This window comes from Globicephala melas, chromosome 19 (assembly GCF_963455315.2).
Source record: "Globicephala melas chromosome 19, mGloMel1.2, whole genome shotgun sequence".
Taxonomy (NCBI): Eukaryota; Metazoa; Chordata; class Mammalia; order Artiodactyla; family Delphinidae; genus Globicephala; species Globicephala melas.
Genome location: NC_083332.1, coordinates 38,872,648 through 38,892,906, shown reverse-complemented (window position 1 = coordinate 38,892,906; position 20,259 = coordinate 38,872,648). Strand labels below are relative to the sequence as shown.

General features: G+C 38.9%; 1 protein-coding gene across 6 annotated transcripts in view; it reads left to right on the top strand.

The window, feature by feature from the left end:
• CDH8 (cadherin 8) overlaps positions 1 to 20,259 on the top strand; it is a 380,312-nt gene that overhangs the window by 340,013 nt on the left and 20,040 nt on the right. Inside the window, exons 11-12 of one of the 6 annotated variants that reach the window (XM_060288668.1) lie at positions 10,060 to 10,130; positions 11,262 to 11,292. The exons of 4 other annotated variants lie outside the window; for them this stretch is intronic. In XM_060288668.1, the coding sequence (XP_060144651.1) occupies positions 10,060 to 10,088 (29 nt within the window). In that variant the 3' untranslated portion in view covers positions 10,089 to 10,130; positions 11,262 to 11,292. Of the gene's footprint in view, positions 1 to 10,059; positions 10,131 to 11,261; positions 11,557 to 20,259 lie in introns of those variants that run through there. One more of the 6 variants, XM_060288667.1, reaches the window with a different exon arrangement.

Below are 20,259 nucleotides of genomic sequence, written 5' to 3'. Positions count from 1 at the left end.
TTTAGATAGGGGAGGAATGTGAGATAGATAGAAGTCACTGGTCCATAGCTACTCTAAAATCCACCTGGTTACCTGTTGCCAGATCCTCTTACTCCAAAGGTGGGAAATGAGCCAGGTTCTACTCTATGTACATGACGCCTTGTTCATGGTTCACCACTGCTCTTGACTCTGCCTCTGGGTTCCTGGATCATCCCTTGATAAATCCTTTGTTTTCTACAAGAAGTATTGCATATTTTCAGCTCAGTATCCTTCTCATCTGCTGGGTGTCTGAGACTTCTTTTTTAATTACAACTGTTAAGTCAATTTTATTCATGTTGATGATGCTTTCAACTATAAAATGTTTTTTTTAAATTTTTTATTGAAATATATGTTGATTTACAATGTTGTGTTACTTTCAGGTGTACAGTAAACTGATTCAGTTATATATATATAACTGAATATATATAAAATATATATATATATGTTTTACATTCTCTTCCATTATAGGTTATTATAAGATATTTAGTTTCCTGTGCTATATAGTAGGTCCTTGTTAGTTATCTATTAATAGTAGTGTGTATATTTTAATGCCAAACTCCTAATTTATCATAAAGTTATCTTTTAATACTTTGTAGGTTTCCTGTGAGTCCAGTCCATGTCTCCAAAAGCCGTATCTATTATTCTTTTTGAGAAATGTCCATTTTTTTTTTCAGTATATCAGTCTACTTTAAGAAACTGCCCTAAAGATTTTCTTAAATTCTAGTCAGGTTGGTCTGTGAGGTACCATCTTAAATCTTTTAGATGTCTTAACAAAGGGCAGTCTCACCCTCTATTTGATCTTTACCCCATGAGAGGGGTTGGCAAACTTTTTCTATAAAGGGATAGAAAAGGCTTTGTGGGTCTTATGCCCTCTGTCACATCTACTTGATTCTGTCTTTCTAGCGAGAAACCAGCAAATAAACAATACATGGACTATAGGCATGTCTGTGTTCCAATAAATCTATTTAGAAAAACAGGTGGCAGGCTGGATTTGGTCCGTCATCATAGTTTGCTGACTTCTACTCTAGGTCACTTTATACTCTGAAACTCTTCTACTGTTCGAGAGACATTAATTAAGAAACAGTTTTATTGTGCAACCCAGTAAGCCTTCTATTCCAAAACTGCATTAAATAATGCTTACAGAATGAACATTTTTTGTTATTATTGTTTTGTTTTAGCTCATGTTTCTTTTCCTGTACTGTATCATATTTCACTAAAAGAAGCCAATTGACACTTCTAACATTTTGTCTGGAAGATTTCTTAACCAAAGTCTACAAATTAATTAGGGGATTTTTTAAAAAAAACCTTTTCTGTTACTATCGATATTTTATAAACTTTTGTCTACTATACAACTTGACTGACCACAGTATAACTGGTTGACTACCAGTTTGCTATAGCATTTTCCTCATGACTTTAACAGATTCCACTAAGAATTTAATAGTTTTCTTGCTGCGTTTTTCAGCATTTCCTAAAATTCTCCTGACTTCTTTTTCAGCCTCTGCACCTATCTGGTCCCAAAGCCAATGCTATGTGTTTTAGATTTCTGTTACCATAACTCCTTTTTAAAGTACCTATTTCTTTATCAGTTGGCTTTTTCTTTTTTCTTTTTGGCTTTGTTGCGGTGTGCGGGCTTCTAATTGGGTGGCTTCTCTTGTTGCAGAGCACAGGCTCTAGGCAGGTGGGCTTCAGTAGTTGTGGCTCGCAGGCTCAGTAGTTGTGGCACACGGGCTTAGTTGCTCCGCAGCATGTGGGATCTTCCTGGTCCAGCGCTCGAACCCGTGTCCCCTGCATTGGCAGGCAGATTCTTAACCACTGCGCCACCAGGGAAGCCCTCAGTTGGTTTTTCCATGTAACAAACTAACCCACAACTTAGCAGCTTAAAACAATCACGTTTTAAAATTTCTTATGACTCTATGGATCTTCTGGGTGATTCTTCTTATGTGGGCTGGCTCAGCTGGGACTGGATGATATAACACGGCTTCCAAACACATGTGATGATTGACTGAATGTTAGCTGAGCAATAGAGATGATTTAACAATGTGTGTCCCATCATCCAGAAGGCCAGTTCGTACCTGTTCACAAGGTACTGGTTACAGGACACCCAAGTGTAGGAGAAAAGGGCAAGCACCAAATACTGGGCCATGTTTTCTGTCGTCCCACTGGCCAGAATACGACACATGGTAAAGTCCAGATTCCATGTAAGAGGGGACTAGCTGGGAGCATAATTATGGAGAGAAGAATTATTGCAGACGTTTTTGCAAAAGAGAAAATCTATAAACAACCTACTCATTATTCAGCACCAATTTTCTCCAGATTAAAAAAAAAATTCTACAGAGCAGTAGGGTTCACTATTTCTTCTATTTTTCTCCCCCAGGGGAAGGGTGGCGTCTAAAGACATTTTGCTATAATTGTTTAGACTGTGACTTTGGTAAATCTAGGGGAAAGCAGGATTTATTCTCCTTCCAAGACCAGTTGTTTATCTTCTTAGCTTACAACATCAGTACACAATTCAACACGTGGATATACACACACATGCAACCACACCTTTTTCTTCCAGGGGGTGGGGTGATTCTGGCACAGCCAACAAGGTATATGCATACTCTACTCTTTCCATACTCTCTGAAAGGGGAAAGGCAGAAGAACAGCAACAAAGTAGACATTCTTTTTTTTTTTTAATTTTTGTTTATGTTTGGCTGCATTGGGCCTTCCTTGCTGCACGTGGGCTTTCTCTGGTCACAGAGAGTGGGGGCTACTCTTTGTTGCGGCGCGCGGGCTTCTCATTGAGGTGGCTTCTCTTATTGCGGAGCATGGGCTTCAGCAGTTGTGGCATGAGGACTCAGTAGTTGTGGCTCGCAGGCTCTAGAGTGCAGGCTCAGTAGTTGTGGCACACGGGCTTAGTTGCTCCGCGGCATGTGGGATCTTCCTGGATCAGGGATCGAACCCGTGTTCCCTGCGTTGGCAGGCAGATTCTTAACCACTGTGCAACCAGGGAAGTCCCTAGACATTCTTTTATACATATAGTTCTGCAGGAAGGAATCTATCAAACTACAGTAATGATGCATAGCAAGAGTGAGTAACTAAGAGAAATACCTAACAGTCAGGTTCATAGGTACCTCAGACACTTAGGTAAAAACCTCCGATGAGAGGATCTTCATAGGATTATCCATCACATTGCCTTTGGACATTGAACTTCATGTCAGCAGGACAGTCATAAAAACATTGTTTTCTCTCTAGATAGTGTAAACTTTCATCACAGTTTGCCTGGTCGATTCAGGTTTATGCCAATTGTTCCAACATTTTAGTTGTTAATGACCTCTTCTGTTTCCAAAGTATTTCAATGATAAATTATAGGGTCACTTAACCTCTAGGCTCCATCTGCATTCCTATTATAAAAAAATCACTGATTTTGCTACATATTAACAATTTCCAAGTGAAAACAATGTGCTTCCCCTGAACACCACTTTATCTACATGGAAAAAATATCCAATAACTGTCAGTGTTTGGCAAGGTAGTTAAGAAGGTGATCCAGGTGATCATGAAATGTTGATTGAATAGTTAAAATGTATATAAGTTGTGCATTTTTACTCTTATTCAGCAAGTTTTCAAAGAGTGTTATGACTGAGTACTGCAGAAGCTATCTTTCATACAGTTTTCCTCTTACTCATCCATTCATATACATTTAACACACGTCCACTGAGTTCTTGTGGCTTATCAAGAGCAGGTATTGCGACAAATATGAGGGATACAGAGATCAGTGTCCTGATCCATATCCTTAGCAATGCTATCGGAGGTCTCATCTGTCTCGTAATCACTGGTTTGCTTGTCTTAAGTCTGAGGTTTTCAGAGGGCAAACAAGATCTGAGACAAAGGGATCTCAATAAGACTGGGGTGGGAAAGGGGGAAAATGAGGATTTCTAGGAGAAAGAGATGCCTGAGCTGAGTCTTATAGGAATTGCCAGATGGAGAAAGTAAAGACTGAGTGGTGCTTCAATCCAAGACAACAAAACTGGGAAAGAAAACAAGATTATGCAGATGCATAATGTATATATGGCCAATTACATTGTCTGATAATGCAGATAGAGAGGTTCAGTTCAGCAATGGCCCAGGCATCCTAAACATGAGTATGGCCCTTTGCCTTATTAGAGGCTTTGAAATTAGAAAACAAATAACCAAGACAGCGGGAGCGACAAACACAGGGTGTGACTAGAACACAGAGAAGGAGCTCTGATAGTCAACTCTGAAAGCAGTAAACCTGGGCTGATTCTTCAAGGTGAGTGTACTTATCAAAGGTGCATGACTTACCCAGGTAAGTGAAAGTACAAGGGAAGTCCCTTGAAGGGATCATTCAGGACAAAGGAAACAGCTTGATCAGACAGCCATATATATATAAGGGAACTATAACCTCATTGGCAGTACCAGACTCTACTGTGAGGGGGCATGCAGGCATTAGTGACTAAAAAGGAGGCTGGAGAGAGACCCAGGGAGATTTTGAAAAATTACTGGTGAAGGCTATAACATAAGAAAAGAAGGAGGTAATTCTTACAGTGATTTTGTATGCTGCAATCAGCCTTGTAGGAGTCACTCACCTATCATAAACTATCCCTGTTAGAAAAAAAAAAAAAATCCCAGAGATTCCAAATATGAGCTATAGAGATATGTCCATTCTATCTCTGTGTTTTCTTACATTGGACAATGATCTGAGAAGCAGCATATGGTCCTGTTAGTGGACATGTTACTTGGCAGAGGAAAAAAATAAGCCAAGTGAAAAGACCAGCAAGCTGAGAGATTTATTTCAAACGTTTAATCGATAGCAACTGTAAAGGTGTGTGTGCTTATCAAAGGTGCATAAATATTTCACAATTCCCATTCCTGCAAACACTGACCAAACTCTGAAGATCATATCATGCATATTGATGAAAATGGAATTCTTTCAAACCTCATGTTGCTCATGCGAAATAGGAGAGCTTATATAGATGAGAGAGACCATTTTAGTGTCATCTCTACGTGTGAGAAAGCTCCTTTAGCGGGGGGTGGGGGGTTTATAACTTCCACCACTGTGCCAAGTTATTCCAAGGTTTCAGAAAGTCAGTAGTGACAAAATTGTAACAAGGGTCAATAAAGAATCCAACGTTCAAGACAAGAGGGAGAAGCACAATGAACCTTTAGAACCTATCTTTATACCTCCTTCTCAATAATGCCCCCAAAAGTTAGCTACTTCAGAGACCTGCTTGACCCAGGCAACTTGATCATCTTTAGAATATGGATACCGCACTGCCACCATGCCAGTATAAATCCCCTATGATCCATTATTCAACAAATGTCCAGCATACTTTCTTGCTCCTGTATATCCCAAAGAATGTCAACTTCAGTGGAATGGCAGTAAGAATACAGACATAGACAGCTATAGTTTAACTGGCTAACTAACATGAATTCAAGTTCCCAGAAAGTGGAAGGCAGTCTAGATTAGTGGCTTTCAGATCATGCTTAGATTGTTGTATCTCAGCTGTAACACGTGTTAGTGATGTGACCGTGGGAAAGTTAGTTAAACTATCTAAAACTCAGTCTTTATCTAAAAAAAAATTAGTAAAGCCATTTTCATAGAACTTTTGTGATTTATGTTTATAAAAATCTTTAGAAGGACTCAATAAATGTTTTATGTGTACCAAAGGGTTGGCTATCATTATCATCATTGAAGCAAACAAAATCTACAATGATAATAAAGACACAGTATGTATTGCTTCTTGGCTTACAAAGCAATGGCTTCACTTTTCTTGCCTTGTTTGTTCCCCCACAAAAATCCATGAGGAGATACTGCTATCCTCATTTTAGAGCTATAGTATCTAGGGCTCAGTGAGGTCGAGGTTAAGTTGTTGCCTGAAATCACAAAGCTAATAAATGCTAATTCAATGGTGGAAGCAGAATTCCAGGTCTGTGTGCTGGGGGTAGGGGGAGGATTCAAGGGAGAAAATGGAGCTTGGGGTACAGTTTGGCTAATGTTAATTGCATGCCTCTTATGGACCAGGTACTTTATATATCTTATCTCATTTTAGCTTTATGACAATCCTGAAAAGGTGGTATTCCTTGCTCCATCTTATATATGTAGAAATTTAAGTTGAGTCATGTGAAGGTTTCCAAGGTCACAGAAGAGCTAATATTCAAACTCCAATCATTTTTATTCTAAAGCCCTTAGTGTTTCATTATGAAATCTTGTTTTGGGTAACAGAGAAGATGCCGGTTTCTTGAACTGTCAAATGAAGTGGAGAACCACACCTCTTCATTTTGAAACAAACTGCCAATCTGTGTTTCAGTGAAGCCCCCTCTACCCTGTCTCCCCATCACTTATGTTTCTCACCCCTTGGGTTCTATACTTAGGCTGTTACATATTGCAGACATTCGAAGTGCATGGCTTGGGGGTGAAAGAGGCAATACTTGGAATTAGAAGTAAACATAAGCTCACAGAAGGCAGTTCTCCTGCCCCCTCAAAACCCCCCTCTTCTTCCCCCTACCCACTGCCCCAAACCCACTGCAGAACTTTGGCTGGAAAATATTTAGGCATAAAATAGGTTTAAGATTTCTTACACCTTTGAAAACTTTACTTTGAAGATGAGAAGGACCATCTGAATTGATGTTAAGGGTGGCCCATCCACTAAAAGGCAGGAAGAGGGAAAATGCTCTTTTTAACTGAGTTGCATTTTCTCTGTCAATCAACCTGAGGTCCCTCCGTACAGAGTATTCCCTAGCTTGGGAGAGAGCAGAAGGGAACTCAAGCTGTTCAAATCTTCACATCTCCACTGTCGTCTCAGTGGGATCATTCTGCAGAAACCCGAGCCACGGGGGGATGCTACCTTCAGGCCTCGGGATTGCTGCATTGGGAGGTCTCCCAGACAGCATGCACATTTCATTTCCTCCAACTGTTCAGTGGTCCACCAACAGCATGAAAAAGGAAGCACTTGGAAAAAAGGAGCAAACTCTTCCTTTGTAAACTGCTTTAAAAACAAACTGCTTTGCAGACAAGTCTGGTCCCTGCAGGAGGTTAGGAGCATACAGAGAATTGCTGCTTGTACCTGCCTTGAGTCCTTATATTCATAGGTGAAGAAAGCTAGGCTCTTTCATTAGAGTTTCCAAGGGCACATATGCAGTAATTCCATCCTTGGCTTGCATCTCATCTGAATGAATGGGGTATAAATTAGCTGTTCTGGCAGAGAGGTTGGGATGATGGAGATAACACTTGCATGTGACATAATAAAGGGAAAAAGACAACACGAATAGGCATGTCCACCTCCTTGCTTCCTCTACTGGTCCAGCATAGTTTGGAAGTTTGTTCTGAGAAGAGATTTCAAAGTGCTTAGAACATGAGTTCTGGGGACAAAAAGACGTGGATATGAGGCCCTCTGAGCTAGCTTTATGGGGTGAAGTATTCTCATTTGCCAAAGGAGGCTGTTGATTTTCCTCACCATAAGAAAGGAAAGAGTACATGATAAAATAGCACATAATAAAAATAGTATATGATAAAAACAAATATGATAATAGCTAAATGAGATGACGCTTAGAAGGACTCACCACAATTCCTAGCTTATCAATTACGCATATTCAAAAAATCATTAGCCTTCACTTAGGCTAGTACTGTTATTTTCTCCATTTTACAGATGATAAAACTGAAGCACATAGGGGTTGAGCAACTTGCCCAAGGCACTTAATTGATAAATGCAAAGCCAGAGTCAAACCCAAGCAGTCTGACTCCAGAATGCACAAGCAAAGACACTGCGCTAGTGTTTCTTATAGTGTGAGCTTAGGATAATAATTCCTGGTGGGAAGGTTTGTGTGAGAACTAAGGAAGTTGTAGGAATGAAATCAACTTGTAGGGTGTTTAAATTGAGAGTAACTTCTTCATGACACTCATCAAGACCTTCACAATGTCCTTTCAATTCACGAGAAGAGGCTTTCGTGTCAGGAATCCCAAATACTCAGTGCTGCTGCCAAAGCACAGAATGACTTTCGGAAAGTAACTTAGACGATCTGAACCTCAGAGTCCTGGTCTGTAAAATGGGTATAGCATACCTGCATTTACGGTGAAGACTGCTGGATAGAGTCTGTATATGTACAGCTCATGTTAAAAATGGAGATGAACTTTATGAACTCTAGGAGATTTATAACCGAATTTTTTGGTTTCAAACTGGGGTGAGTACTGAGAATTCCCAAATTTCATTCACAATCACATTTCATCCCTTTTTCATTGTGGCATGAAAGGAAGAGGGGAAAGAAGTCAGACTAAAATTAATCCATTGTAAACTAGGTATACTGTTCAATGATTCATTGAATCTACTTCAACGTTTAAGGAAAGAATATCAATACCATTTTAAGGTTTACAGTACTGAGGGGAAAGAAATTATGTAATTTGCATACAATAATTTTATGGTTAGGAAGCTGTGGAGTTGGTCTACAGAACCCTTCATAAAACCCCACAGTTGCTGCTTTCTTCAAAACTGCCTGGCCCCTGTTAACAAACTCTTCATTCCCCCTTGTTTCAAAAGCTATTTGGTTAAGCATAGATTCTGCTTTCAAATCTCCGAAGGACATCTACAAGATACAGAAATGTCCTTGTAATTTTGAAACACATACTGCCTAAACTAAAATGCATTAACTCCAATAAATAAAAAGAAACACAAATCCCCAGCCCTGTCAAGGTTTCCAGCTACAAGACTTCCAATTAAAAATTTCTCCTTTTCTTCACTCAAGTAACATTTCCAGCATAGATAACAATTTTACTGCGACGTCTTTAATACCATTAATTATTTGATCGTTCTGCAGAGAGCTTAAAAGCCTGTAAAAGACAGTGACAGACCCGAGGTAGGTAGGTGGAAAGTTACACAGCAGGAATAGCTAGTGATCTGAACATATTAAAGTGAGTGCCCCAGAAATAAAGGAACCAGATGAGGGGCACTTACAAAGTAACACTTGAACACAAACCAACTGCTGATTTTTTAAATAAGGACTTTGGAATGAGAAAGTGGATTTTCAGTATCTCTTTGGCTTTATTTTCACAGGCAAAATCAAACAGATAACTGAGGCAATCAGTACTGGGAACAGTGCCTTGTACAGAGTAGGTGACTAATAAATTTGAGAAATGAATAATTCAGGCAAAAAAAGAAGAAATCCGACTGTCATGAAAACGGAGTAAGAAGAATGGAATCATTCTCGCATAAATAGTGATCACTATTTGAATAACTGCCTAAACATTCAGATCGCCTTTGTTTATAGATGTGGCTTTACTGTGGTTTGGAGAAATCAGATTCACTGACCCAGAAATATCCCAACATGAGTAAGACTTGTTGCTTCTGTTATGTATGAGTGAAGTCTGGCAACTTCAAATTTATTGTTTCCCCAAATGAGATAGCCTGGGTGGATGAGAACATTCATCTTCCATTCCACAAACATTAAGACTTTACTATAGCCTCGTTGCTAGATTCTTCAGATATAAAGTCACTGAAGACACGACCTCTGCCCTCAAAGGAATTTACCATTGTCAACTGAAAAAAAAAATGCACAACATGAGAGTTGTGAGTTAAGTTTTATCTGGGGCAAAATGAGGACTATAGCCCGGGATAGAGCATCTCAGATAGCTCTGAGGTACCGGTTACAGAAAGGTAGAGGGGAAGGTCAGTGTTCTACTTGACTTTAGTGAGGGGGGCACATGCAGTCAAGCACCCGTCGGCAGGTTTGCTGCTTGTCATGAGGAACAGATGTCACCATTAATGATTTTAGTGCTTTTCTAGGTAGGAGGAGATGCAAGAATTTGGGCTCATAAAATCTTCTCCTGAAAATCTCTATCTGATGACCTGTTGTGCCAGTTTTTCCCAGAGCAAAGAGTGCCTCATTCCTGATCTCTGCCCTGAACTTCTTCCAGGGCGTGTTGAAGATCGGCGACTGCAGTGGCTAGTGACCTAATCCTTGTAGAGGCAGGTGGCAAGTGACAATTTATACTTGGCACCATTTACCTCTGATGAATACAGAAGTAATCCATTAAGTTAGTTTCCTTTTCAGGTAAGAGAGCAAGTTCTGCTTTGATTTAGAGCCACTGATTCTGCCCTAAAAGTCAACAATCATCTTCCAAGGTAAGTTGTGTGGACCAAGGCAAACCCATCTCCTTTGGGGAGGGCAGCACCAAGGGAAGAGAAAACCCAGAAGAGGCAATAATAATAGTTATTGTTATTATTTTAAAATTGACACCGTTACTATGTGTCTGGTCTATGTTAAGCACTTTGTCGTGTCATTCTCACTATTAGCCTGTGAGGTAAGTGATATTATTATCCCCATTTTATATAAAAGGAAACTGAAATCTCAATGTTTGAAAAAGTCTTAGAGAAGCTATGTAAATGCAAACGTAAGGCCTCTCCTTGATCTCTTTGATTTCATCTCCTTTTACTCCAGCCATGATCCACTTCACTCCACTACTCCCAGTCACAATGGCTTCCTTCCTGTTGAGCTCATTGAACTCACCACAGGCAGACTCACCTCTGGGTCACTGAACTTATTCTTCCCTCTCTTGACACACTCTCCTACCCCCTGCCCCACCCCCCTATATCTGAATGCTGGACTCACTCACCATCTGCCTCAAATCTGCTCAAATGTCCCAAGAGAGTCAGGCCTTCACTGAGCATGTTTTTCTCTAATTTTCTCCTCTGTTCCTCAACCTCCTTTATTCTTCTCCATAGTGATTTTCACCTTCTATGATACCACGCTGGCCAATCTCTCACACCCAGTTCTTCTGCTATCCAAACTATGTTGGATGCAAGTTGTAATTTTTTTTTTTTTAAATAGGACCCTTTAGAGAAAAATTCTTTGCTTTCAAATTCTCTCTGTTCTCAATTGCTAAATTACTTCACAAAAGATTGTAGCAATTTGACCAGAACTATATGACTGTGCCCCTTCACACCATTGCCAATAAAGGGTATTATCGTTCTATGTTTTTAAAATCTTTGCCAATCTGATGGACATCACATGATGTCTCACTATAATTTACTTTATAGGATGCAACATTTTTCAGGTGATTAACTGGTCATTTGTGTTTCTTCTTTAGAGATTGCTTGTTCCTTTCCTTTGACTATTTTCTTATTTTGTATAATAAATTCTTAGCACAGTGCTTTGAAAAGATTCAACCAAAAATAAAAAATTCTCTCTGCTCTCAATTCAACTGTCCAAGGACCTACTAAGACAACAGATATCACTCTGATTATTTAAAACAGGAAATGTAATGCAAGACAGTGGTAACAAAGATGATAGAAAATGCTGAGAAGCCAAACAGCGGAGGCAACCTAAATATTGACAACAAAAGGAAGTTTCTACTGCCACTAAGCAAAGAGAGAAAGGGAAGATGCAGAATTACTGGAGCCCATGGTCATCCTGGAGTTCACTAAAAAGTCAGAATCACAAGAAGTCAAATGAAATAAGGGGGAGCTGAAGACACACTGAGGAGGTTCAGCTGCTACAGAAATGCCACTTGAGGTAGAAAAGAAGGGAGATGAGTAACGTAACTTGGAATCTCCTTCCCCCCAGCCGCTGTCTCCCATTAGCTGAACTCAGCCAAACTCTGGATGATACAGGATCTGTTCGGTCAGTACCTCTTACAGTGAAGAGCAGAGCACTGGCCCATCAGAAGATGGATCTGGGTGCCAGCAGTCAAATAACTGGCACAGTCTCAGTGATGAATTAGGCTTCAGGTTGGCTTTAAGTACCCTTGATATAGACCCTCAATGTAACCTGGCTTCCTTCTTCCACAGCACATGCCAAAAAATGTACTTAATGAAACATGTGTGTGATGTCTGCATTTGTTATTATCATTGTGTTTCATTATGCCTCCTACTAGATTACAAACTCCATGAAAGCATCTAAACATTTTTATTGCTGTGTCTATAATGCCTAGTCTATAGGAAAACCTTCACAGAGTTCTTTGCAATAAATGCCTGGTGAATGAATGAATGAGAGTGAATAACCCAAGATTTAGCAGCACAGTGATTCACACATCACATTGTAGTAATTACTTGCTTATTGGTTTTAGTCTATGTCCTAACCTGATCTTCTAACTCCAGAAAGGAAAGAACGTACAACTGATCTCAAGTTTTGAAAGAAAGTATTATTGCCTAGTATCACAGCATAATCACTTCATGCCATATCTATGAAATCCCATATATTTGTGGAAAAATAGGAGAAAAAGACAATAAAAAAGAAACCATTTCTTCTGAACACCACTAGTGGTGAGCTAATTCTGGAGAGAAGTTATTCTCAAAGATCTCTTTGTTCTGTGTTCCATTGGCTTTTCTAGAATTACCAAATACAGGGCCTACCTTTCCTCATAGCTGATGAGGGTGATTAAAATAATGCCTTTTATAAAGAAATTGCAACTGAGAAACAAGAACTCAAATGAATTTCAGAATCTTTCCATCTATAAGATCCTTAATGGGAGAACAGTCAGAAATGTGTGACTATGAACTGTACAAAGGTATCAGTGAATGCGATGCATGATGAAATAAATATCTACAATCAGCACCTCTAGATAAATACATAATGATACTCCAGTGTCCTTGGAGTATCAAAGGACATTGATATCCAGATAGTGTACTTGTAAGGGCCTCTTTCAGCACGCTTTTCAGATAATCCTTGACTGTGGTTGGTTAGAGCAAGACAAAGAGTGCTAGGAATTCAAATTTATACTTCCATGACTATTGTAAGCATGACACTGTATTTGGAGATCTACATATGTCATCAAATTCTCATGTAAAAGTATAAATGCCTCCTTGCAAAGGTTCATGAATTAAATCATGTGTACCATTTACTGACTTTAGGGTTGGTACTGTGCTATAGTTTTTACATATATAGTACTACCTCTGATCTTTCTACAACTTTTACAGGTTTTGTCTTATTATAGCATTACTCAGTTACAGGACTAGAAATTCAACGAGGTAGAACATCTTGCCCAAGTCCACAAAGCTTCTAAAGAGCAAAGATGTAATTAGAAAGTAACTATCTATTTTTTAACATTTCGTATGGAAAATATGAAAAGTATATAAAACTTATTATTATTATTATTATTTTGCGGTACGCGGGCCTCTCACTGTTGTGGCCTCTCCCGTTGTGGAGCACAGGCTCCGGACACGCAGGCTCAGCGGCCATGGCTCACGGGCCCAGCCGCTCCGCAGCATGTGGGATCTTCCCGGACCGGGGCACGAACCCGTGTCCCCTGCATCGGCAGGTGGACTCTCAACCACTGCGCCACCAGGGAAGCCCCAGCGCTGTATTTTTTAAAAACACCTTTGCTTTTAATATAAGGGCTGTGAGGGAGGAGAAGAGTAATTGAGTAAAACCACCATAACTATTATGAATTGGAGATATAATTGCAGGTATAGTAAGAAGAAGTATTTTTAAAAACTGGAAAATGCTCAACTGCCTAAACATGATAACAAAAGTAACTCAAGAATTTAAAGCATCACTTCTACATATTGCCATGGGTATTGAGATCTTGGCAAATGAGTTTTTAAAAGTAAGAATGCAGAGCAATTAGCAGAAAATCCACACATGACATCTCTTGGGAGTCTTTTTGAACCAGTTTCATTTATCCTTAGATTTTTAAGATTTTCCATCTCAAATTAAAAAATAACATAAAATTACTATTTTTCCTAATAAATAAACTCTCATTGCTTTTGATCAGTAAAAAGTAATGAGCTGTTAAATGCCCACAGAAATTGTTTTCAGTCTTAAATGGCTTCTCATGAAAGGAAAAATGCTGTGACTCTTTTCAGATTTTCACACACACACACAATCGATTGAATAAGCTCTTTTTCTGTTATAGAAAGGCAAGTTAAACAGCAGGATCTACCTATTGAGTCATGTGAATATCTATTTTTCAAGCTGTGGAATATCTTCAGAAGCTTATCCTTCTTTACTTGGAGAGATTATTTTTCCAGAGATTCAATGAATGTTTCTATAGTTTTTGCAAAGTCTTATGCATACTGGTACGATCATCCAGATAACCATATGGGACTCTCCTAATTTCAGAAGCCAAATATTGTCAGCTGTCAATCCATGCACAGTATTGCTCACAAGAACATTTTGTGGATTGGCCTTAAGGTCATGATGCTGACTTTGCAACTACTCTTCCAATCTTTGTGATTTTTTAGTAAATGTACAAAGTTGTGCCACCATCACCACCATCTAATTTTAGAACAATCCCATCACCTTAAAATGATGAATAGATGTGCTGACATAGAGGCTAAAACCCCATCTCAACCTCATTTTGAGAGCCAGTTAAATTTTTAATTTTCCAAAATTGGGTGTTATTGTCATTTATCCACTGATATGGGGTGCCACTTTCTAATTTATATAACATAGCAACCGGCTGTGGGATCATCGTAAAAAAAACTCAGTCCTAGAAAAATGAGGGACCCAAATAAGATTAGCCTAAGAGCCGAACTGGAGATTTTTTAGGGAAAAATGTTTTGCATCAAATGAGTTAAAGTTGGAGGTTGCCAGTGGGGGAATGAAGAACACATGAAACGTCCCAGTAAGTAAAAGTATTAGCGATTTCTGTCTGCGGCATTACTGAGGGCACAAGCAGAGCCAGGGCTGGTGGCGATTGGCAAGACTTTCGCGTGGCTTACAAATACGAATCAGAATTTACAAAGAGAGATAGAGCTGCCAGAGGCAAGAAGGCCTAGAAAAGTTTCCTGGGTTTTGGTGCTCAGGCTGGTGTCAGGCCTGAGCCTCTGAGATGAGAGAGCCGAGTCCAGGACATTGGACCACCAGAGACCTCCCAGCCCCACGTAATATCAATCGGCAAGAGCTCCACAAGAAATCTCCATCTCAACACTAAGACCCAGCTCTATCCAAAGGCCAGCAACTCCAGTGCTGGATGCCCCATGCCAAAGAACTAGCAAGACAGGAACACAACCCCACCCATTAGCAGAGAGGCTGCCTAAAATCATACTAAGTTCAGACATCCCAAAACACACGACTGGACGTGGCACTGCCCCCCAGAAAGACAAGATCCAGTCCCACCCACGAGAACACAGGCACCAGTCCCCTCCACCAGGAAGCCTACATGAGCCACTGAACCAACCTCACCCACTGGGGTCAGGCACTAAAAACAATGGGAATTACAAACCTGCAGACTGTGAAAAGGAGACCCCAAACACAGTAAGTTAAACAAAATGAGAAGACAGAGAAATATGCAGCAGATGAAGAAGCAAGGTAAAAACCCACCAGACCAAACAAATGAAGAGGAAGTAAGTAGTCTACCTGAAAAAGAAATCAGAAGAATGATAGGAAAGAATCCAAAATCTTGGAAATAGAATTGAGAAAATATAAGAAATGTGTAACAAGGACCTAGAGGAACAAAAGAGGAAACAAACAATGATGAAAAACACAATAAATGAAATTAAAAATTCTCTAGAAGGAATCAGTAGCAGAATAACTAAGGCAGAAGAACGGATAAGTGACCTGAAAGATAAAATAGTGGAAATAACTGCCACAGAGCAGAATAAAGAAAAAAGAATGAAAAGAATTGAGGACGGGTTTCCCTGGTGGCGCAGTGGTTGAGAGTACGCCTGGTTGAGAGAACGCCAGGTTCGTGCCCTGGTCTGGGAAGATCCCACATGCTGCGGAGCGGCTGGGCCCGTGAGCCACAGCCACTGAGCCGGCACGTCCGGAGCCTGCGATCCACGACAGGAGAGGCCACAACAGTGAGAGGCCAACATACCGCAAAAAAAAAAAAAAAAAAAAAGAATTGAGGACAGTCTCAGAGACCTCTGGGAAAACATTAAATGCACCAACATTCAAATTATAGGGGTCCCAGAAGAAGAAGAGAAAAAGAAAGGGTCTGAGAAAATACTTGAAGAGATTATAGTTGAAAAATTCCCACAAATCGGAAAGGAAATAGTCAATCAAGTCCAGGAAGTGCATAGAATCCCATACAGGATAATTCCAAGGACAAACACGTGAAGACACATTTTAATCAAACTATCAAAAATTAAATACAAAGAAAAAATATTAAAAGCAGCAAGGGAAAAACAACAAATAACATACAAGAGAATCCCCATAAGGTTAACAGCTGATCTTTCAGCAGAAACTCTGCAAGCCAGAAGGGAATGACAGGACATATTTAAAGTGATGAAAGGGAAAAACCTACAACCAAGATGACGGTACCCAGCAAGGATCTCATTCAGATTTGACAGAGAAATTAAAACCTTAACAGACAAGCAAAGGTTAAGAGAATTCAGCACCACCAAACCAACATTACAACAAATGCTAAAGGAACTTCTCTAGGCAGGAAACACAAGAGAAGGAAAAGACCTACAAAAACAAACCCAAAACAATTAAGAAAATGGTAATAGGAACATACATATTGATAATTACCTTAAATGTAAAAGGATTAAATGCTCCAAACAAAAGACGTAGACTGGCTAAATGGATACAAAAACAAGACCCGTATATATGCTGTCTACAAGAGACCCACTTCAGACCTAGGGACACATACAGACTGAAATTAAGGGGATGGAAAAAGATATTCCATGCAAATAGAAATCAAAAGAAAGCTAGAGTAGCAACTCTCATATCAGACAAAATAGACTTTAAACTAAAGACTATTACAAGAGACAAAGAAGGACACAACATAATGATCAAGGGATCGATCCAAGAAGAAGATATAACAACTGTAAATATTTATGTACCCAACATAGGAGCACCTCAGTACATAAGGCAAATGCTGACAGCCACAAAAGGGGAAATCGACAGTAACACAATAATAGTGGGGGACTTTAACACCCCACTTTCACCAATGGACAGATCATCCAAAATGAAAATAAATAAGGAAACACAAGCTTTAAATGACACATTAGACAAGATGGATTTAACTGATATTTATAGGACATTCCATCCCAAAACAACAGAATACACTTTCTTCTTAAGTGCTCATGGAACATTCTCCAGGATAGAACATATCATTGGTCACAAATCAAGCCTTGGTAAATTTAAGGAAACTGAAATTTTATCAAATATCTTTCCCAACCACAACACTATGAGACTAGATATCAATTACAGGGAAAAAAACTGTAAAAAATGCAAACACGTGGAGGCTAAACAATATGCTACTAAATAACCAAGAGATCACTGAAGAAATCAAAGAGGAAATCAAAAAATACCTAGCAACAAATGACAATGAAAAAACAACGACACAAAACCTATGGGATGCAGCAAAAGCAGTTCTAAGAGGAACATTTATACCAATAAAATTCTACCTCAAGAAGCAAGAAAAATCTCAAATGAATAACCTAATCTTACACCTAAAACAATTAGAGAAAGAAGAACCAAAAAAACCCAAAGTTAGTTGAAGGAAAGAAATCATAAAGATCAGGTCACAAATAAATGAAAAAGAAATGAAGGATACAATAGCACAGATCAATAAAACTAAAAGCTGGTTCTTTGAGAAGATAAACAAAACTGATAAACCATTAGCCATACTCATCAAGAAAAAAAAGGGAGAAGACTCAAATCAACAGAATTAGAAATTAAAAAGGAGAAGTAGCAACTCACCCAGCAGAAATACGAAGAATCAAAAGGGCTTACTACAAGCAACTATATGCCAATAAAATGGACAACCTGGAAGAAATGGACAAATTCTTAGAAAAGCACAACCTTCTGAGTCTGAACCAGGAAGAAACAGAAAATATACACAGACCACTCACAAGCACTGTAATTGAAACTGTGATTAAAAATTTTCCAACAAACAAAAGCCCAGGAACAGATGGATTCACAGGCAAATTCTATCAAACATTTAGAGAAGCGCTAACACTCATCATTCTCAAACTCTTCTAAAATACAGCAGAGGGAGGAACACTCACAAACTCATTCTACGAGGCTACCATCACCCTGATACCAAAACCAGTCAAAGATGTCACAAAAAAAAGAAAACTACAGGCCAATATCACTGATGAACATAGATGCAAAAATCCTAAACAAAATACTAGCAAACGGAATCCAACAGCACACTGAAAGGATCATACACCATGATCAAGTGGGGTTTATCCCAGGAATGTAAGGATTCTTCAATATACGCAAACCAATCAATGTGATACACATATTAACAAACTGAAGGATAAAAAACATATGATCATCTCAATAGATGCAGAAATAACTTTCAACAAAATTCAACACCCATTTATGATTAAAACTCTCCAGAAAGTAGGCATAGAGGGAACCTACCTCAACATAATAAAGGCCATATATAACAAACCCACAGCCAACATCATTCTCAATGGTGAAAATCTGAAAGCATTTCCTCTAAGATCAGGAATAAGAAAGGGTTGCACACTCTCAACACTATTATTCAACATAGTTTTAGAAGTTTTACCCACGGCCATCAGAGAAGAAAAAGAAATAAAAGAATCTCATTTGTAAAAGAAGTAAAACTGTCACTGTTTGCAGATGACATGATACTATACTTAGAGAATACTAAAGAGGCTACCAGAAAACTACTGAGCTAATCAATGAATTTGGTAAAGTAGCAGGATACAAAATTAATGCACAGAAATCTCTTGTATTCCTATACACTAACAATGAAAATTCTGAAAGAGAAATTAAGGAAACACTCCCATTTGCCATTGCAACAAAAAGAATAAAACACCTAGGATTAAACCTACCTAAGTAGGCAAAAGATCTGTATGCAGAAAACTATAAGACACTGATGAAAGAAAACAAACATGACACAAACAGATGGAGAGATATACCATGTTCTTGGATTGGAAGAATCAACATTGTGAAAATGACTATTCTACCCAAAGCAATCTACAGATGCAATGCAATCCCTATCAAACTACCAATGGCATTTTTCACAGAACTAGAACAAAAAATTGCACAATTTGTATGGAAACAGAATAACCAAAGTAATGTTGAAACAGAAAAACAGAGCTGGAGGAATCAGGCTCCCTGGCTTCAGACTACACTACAAAGCTATAGTAATCAAGACTGTATGGTACTGGCACAAAAACAGAAATATAGATCAAAGGAACAGGACAGAAAGCCCAGAGATAAACCCATGCACATACAGTCACCTTATCTTTGATAAAGGAGGCAAGAATATACAGTAAAGACAGCCTCTTCAATAAGTGATGCTGGAAAACTGGACAGCTATATGTAAAAGAATGAAATTAGAACACTTCGTAACACCATATACAAAAATAAACTCAAAATGGATTAAAGACCTAAATGTAAGTCCAGACACTATAAAACTCTTAGAGGAAAACATAGGCAGAACACTCTATGACATAAATCACAGCAAGATACTTTTTGACCCACCTCCTACAGAAATGGAAATAAAAATAAACAAATGGGACCTAATGAAACTTAAAAGCTTTTGCACAGCAAAGGAAACCATAAACAAGACGAAAAGACAACCCTCAGAATGGGAGAAAATATTTGCAAATGAAGCAACAGACAAAGGATTAATCTCCAAAATATACATGCAGCTCAATATCAAAAAAACAAACAACCCAATCCAAAAATGGGTGGAAGACCTTAATAGACATTTCTCTAAAGAAGATATACAGATTATCTACAAACACATGAAAGGACACTCAACATTACTAATCATCAGAGAAAAGCAAATCAAAACCACAATGAGGTATCACCTCATACCGGTCTGAATGGCCATCATCAAAAAATCTACAAACAGTAAATGCTGGAGAGGGTGTGGAGAAAAGGGAACACTCTTGCACTGTTGGTGGGAATGTAAATTGATACCGCCACTATGGAAAACTATATGGAGGTTCCTTAAAAAACTAAAAATAGAACTACCATACAACCCAGCAATCCTACTACTGGACATATACCCATAGAAAACCATGATTTAAAAAGAGACATGTACCCCAATGTTCACTGCAGCACTATTTACAATAGCCAGGACATGGAAGCAACCTAAGTGTCCATCGACAGATGAATGGATAAAGAAGATGTGGCAATATATATAATGGAATATTACTCAGCCATAAAAAGAAGTGAAATTGAGTTATTTGTAGTGAGGTGGATGGACCTAGAGTCTGTCATACAGAGTGAAGTCAGTCAGAAAGAGAATAACAAATACCGTATGCTAACACATATATATGGAATCTAAAAAAAAAATGGTTCTGATGAACCTAGGGGCAGGACAGGAATAAAGACGCAGACATAGAGAATGGATTTGAGGACACAGGGAGGGGG